Below are 4,753 nucleotides of genomic sequence, written 5' to 3'. Positions count from 1 at the left end.
CCACAAGAGTTTGTGTAGTGTTGCCATGCAAAGCTTTTGCTGTCATCAAACAACAAACTCCAGTGCCTACAGTTTGGAATACTACAGGAGGACTGTCAGTGTCAGAATGTAATCAGCACCTTACAGTCACACTCGATGAGACCCCATATCCCTCTCCTTCCCTTCCACCCTTTCAACCTATTTCTCTCCCTTCTTACCTCCCTCGCTTTCCCTCGCTTTCCCTCTTGCATTTTTAATAGTCCTGCAAGTTTCCCACTGACATCAATGGATGATTTACACTGAAGTCTGAGTTGTGCCCACTTAACTCGACTCTGAATCGGCCTCTACACTGTAAAACCCAGATAAGTTCTGGCTACTCAAACATTTTGAGGAAACAGATTTCCTAAAAAACAAGTAATTAAGAAAGTTAAATAGCTCAAGTGAGCAGTACTAACTTCATATGAGTAAAACAAATGCAGTTTTTTTGAGTAAGGTATACTAGAGTTCAGAATTCCATTTTTTCAACCAGGATTTCTGGAAAAACTAGGAAATGTACTAGAATTGTGCAACCCTAACTGTGAATCACATTACGCTGGCTGGCAAAGCGATGTGTAATCCGATTGGAATCCAGCCAGCATTAGATTATCCAGCAGTTGAAATTTGTATTTACATTTACATTTAAGTCATTTAGCAGACGCTCTTATCCAGAGCGACTTGTATTCACCCGCAACCTGTATTCAAATCTGACTGCCAGGGTTAAGAACAGTGGGAGGAAACTACTTAAGCCATTTAAACTGGAACAAACATTTCAGTAATGGGTGCAAATAAGTGGATTAGTTTAGAATATTTTTTTTTTTAAATCTTTGTGTTGCATAACTTTTGATCAATGAATCACTCAATGTACATGCAAAAACACAGATATTAAAAACTATTCCAAAATATCAACCTGCAGTAGAGCATGCTGGGAAAAAAAGTAAGTTTGTTTAAAAAGAATTGTTGGTGTGACTTCTCATTTAGTTTTAAACAGCTAACCTATCTGAGAAATCATATAGGTAATGTGACTGAAATGCATATCAACAGATAAGAGATGTCAGTATTCTATTGGACCATGGTAAAAGTCATTACAGGTAAGAGATGTCAGTATTCTGTTGGACCATGGTAAAAGTCATTACAGATAAGAGATGTCAGTATAATATAACAGGTAAGGTGTCTGAGCATCCCATAATAATGCCCTGAGGCATTAGGTTGATGTGCCAAAAGCTGTCTGTCACCACTTTCCACTCCCGGATTTAATTCCATGTCATTCCCAGTCTGGGAATTATTATTACTGTGGGAATATCTTATAAAATAGTGGCAGCCCTCGATACAGAATTAGCAGAAAACAGGATTAAAAATGTGGAGTTTGATTTGAGATTCTATATATTGCAGAGTGAACAAGAATGGCTTAAGCACTGCCAATGCTGTAGGTTCCCATACACATCCTAATATTGAGTTGCACCCCCTTTTGCCCTCAGAACAGCCTCAATTCGTCAAGGCATGGACTCTACAAGGTGTCGATAGCGTTTCACAGGAATGCTGGCCCATGTTGACTCCAATGCTTCCCACAGTTGGTGTCAAGTTGGCTGGATATCCTTTGGGTGGTGGACCATTCTTGATACACACATGGAAACTGTTGAGCGTGAAAACCCCAGCAGCGTTGCAGTTCTTGACACAAACCGGTGCTCCTGGTACCTACTACCATACCCAGTTCAAAGGCACTTAAATCTTTTGTCTGGCCCATTCACCCTCTGAATGGAAAGAGCAGGTGTCCTTAATGTTTTGTATACTCAGTGTATATACAGTATATTGTATATTGCTAGCATGCAGTCCAAGGCGGGGTTTTCCTTAAAAAAATTACATACTGTATATATATACACCAGTGGAGGCTGGTGGAGGGAGAGATAAGGAGGACAGGCTCATAATGGAATGAACAGAATCGCATCAAACACATGCAAATGAAAGTTGTGCATTTACATTTGGACACATTTCTCATGTCGTTTACAGTAAGCGTAACATATCTTTACGTACCAGTCGAAGGAGGGCTTCTCTCCGCAGTCAAAGGCATCCTGCAGCTCTTTGACCAGGTTGGCCTGCCCTGGTAGCCTGAACAGTCCTTCCTCCCGCAGGCCCCACTTGCGTATAAAGCCCACACACTGCTCCACCAGCATGGGGGCCTGCCTGCTCCCATAACGCCTCTCGTACCGCACCGTCTCCTCCAGCTTCTGACCAAAGATACCTGGCAGAGACGCAAACACACACACACACAGCTCAATGTTAGGACTTAGGATGTATATTGTGCCTTTCTTGTTAAATCTGTGTTTTCTTTCCAAAGACATCCCGTACACGATGAGTACCAACTCATTGGCATGTGGAATGCTTGCTATAGGATGATAAACAGCGATCAACTCACAGCAAAAGTTATGAAAGGTAGTATACCACTGTGTGCTATGAAGAAGACTGCATTAGTGTTCAGTTAACAGTCATTTTTCAAAAAGGTGGACCAACTGGCAGTGGACATGTTATGAGGATTTTCACAACTAGATTATTTTTAGCATTTTCCTATAGAACATTAAAGGGAAAATATCCTGTCAAACCATGGCATTACATCAAGCCCATTAAAAAACAGACCAGATTTATCCCCCAATCTGAATGTATCAAAGAGGAAGAAACTGGTGAGTGTTACTAAATCCACACAGATAACAGCATCAAAGAGAACATGGGGATTCTAAACCATCTGATTAATTCCAATGGAATCTTTTTTTCTGTTCTCAGCCTCCGATAGATCTGACTCTGACCACTGCAGTAAAGAATATGTATTATGAATCCCCCACAAAACACCTACAAAACCCAGAGATTAAATCAAACTTCCTCCTTCTCCTCTCCTCTCCTCTCCTCTCCTCTCCTCTCCTTCCTCTCCTCTCTCTCTCTCCTCTCCTCCTCCTCTCCTCTCCTCTCCTCTCCTCTCTGTTCTCCTCTCTGTTCTCCTCTCCTCTCCTCTCCGTTCTCCTCTCCTCTCTCTCCTCTCCTCTCTCTCCTCTCCTCCTCCTCTCCCTCTCCTCTCCTCTCCCTCTCCTCTCCTCTCCTGTGTTCTCCCCTCCTCTCCTTTGTTAGGTTCTCCCTCCTCTCTTGTTAGCTCTCCTCTCCTCTCCTCTTCCTCTTCCTCTCTCTCCTCTCCTCTCCTCTCCTCTCCTCCCTCTCTCCTCTCCTCTCCTCTCCTCTCCTCTCCTCTCCTCTCCTCTCCTCTCCTCTCCTCTCCTCTCCTCTCCTCTCCTCTCCTTTGTTCGGTTCTCCTCTCCTTTTCTCTGTTCTACTCTCTGCTGCTCTGGCCTTTTGTCTGTGTCAATCCAAACAAATTGTGATTCACATCAGACCTGGCTTCAAATAGTATTTGAAATCATTTAAAAAAACGTTATCTGTGCTTGATTGAGCATGCCTGACTTTATGGACTAATAAAATAGTCCTAAACAAGCAAAACTGGCCATCTGGCACTCCAGGCAGGTTGACACAAACACTCAAAAATATTTTAACGATTTCAAATGGTGTTTGAACCCAGGTGTGGTTCACATTTAAAGGTCTCATGCGGACGGCGTACAACAGGGGATTAGAGCTGCTAAGGCTGCCTTCCTGAGAGCTTTGGATCTGCTGCATACTGTTCTGGTCTCCAGACACAGACAGAGGCCTGGCTCTGAACACAACATGTGGTAGGCTACAATGAGGTATGGCACAGTTAACAATGACCAACTGCAATAGTCTAATTCTGTTGTTCAGAATCCTGCATGTTCCTAAAGTGTGTTGTTCCCATCTTACCAAAGAGTTGATACAGAGACATTCTGAAACATTGAGCTAACAAAATGACAAAACACTCAGCAACACACACTCAGCAATACAGTATCTTTGTCAACAGTATATCTCCACCCTAAAACCCATTAAGAAGAATGACATTGTCATCTCAAACACATAGGTTTTCCAATCAGCCCTAAGTGGTTCTGTTCTGGTATGTAAAAGTCATAAAACACGTAACCTGTGACCCTCTCTTCACACACGGCTATGTCCAGACGAGTCGTGACGTGACGTGTTTACCTCACCCCTCTTGAAGCCGACACAACTTCTAGTTTTCCGGGTAGATGCTCCGCACCGATGAATAAAACTATGATAAAAATCAGAGCACTGAAGGAACACAGTTTTAAAGTCCCCGTGCTTCAGCATCGTTGGAGATGAGGGAAAAGACGAGTCCGGTATTCAAGCAGCCGTGTGATCAGATAGAAAGACAGAGATGTGACAGGCATGTCCCCATGGGTATGATAACTTTGTCATTGTTTGTGGTTTTCAGTGAGGTCTCAGTTACTCTTGTTTTTAACACAGTAAAACAGCAGAGTGCTGTGGGAAGAGTATTTCCAGATGTTTACTCTCCCCTGGGTCCTTCTTCCAGTCTCCTGTTTCTGTCCTTTCGGTCTCCATTCATTCAAAAACAGAAGTTTAAACAATTCTATAGAATGTGACGTCAGATCTTCACTAAATACACATATCAGACTAAGAAAACCTCTCACTCATGAAAAGGAAGAGTTTACCTTGAATGACTCCACAAGGAAAGGCTTGAACAAAGTGTCCAGACTACTTTCTCCACAAGGAGAGGCTTGAACAGTGTCCAGACTACTTTCTCCACAAGGAGAGGCTTAAACAAAGTGTCCAGACTACTTTCTCCACAAGGAGAGGCTTGAACAAAGTGTCCAGACTA

The 4,753-nt window shown here is 42.8% G+C and overlaps 1 protein-coding gene across 1 annotated transcript in view; it reads right to left on the bottom strand.

Moving 5' to 3' along the window:
- Positions 1 to 4,753, bottom strand: part of arhgap24 (Rho GTPase activating protein 24) — a 53,313-nt gene that overhangs the window by 19,024 nt on the left and 29,536 nt on the right. Inside the window, exons 3-4 of the mRNA XM_070449776.1 lie at positions 1,993 to 2,254; positions 198 to 255 (exon numbers count right to left, since the gene is read on the bottom strand). Coding sequence (XP_070305877.1) covers positions 198 to 255; positions 1,993 to 2,254 — 320 coding nt within the window. The remainder of the gene's footprint in view (positions 1 to 197; positions 256 to 1,992; positions 2,255 to 4,753) is intronic.

This window comes from Salvelinus sp. IW2-2015, linkage group LG20 (assembly GCF_002910315.2).
Source record: "Salvelinus sp. IW2-2015 linkage group LG20, ASM291031v2, whole genome shotgun sequence".
NCBI classification, from domain to species: Eukaryota; Metazoa; Chordata; class Actinopteri; order Salmoniformes; family Salmonidae; genus Salvelinus; species Salvelinus sp. IW2-2015.
This window is presented reverse-complemented; position numbering and strand designations above follow the sequence as displayed.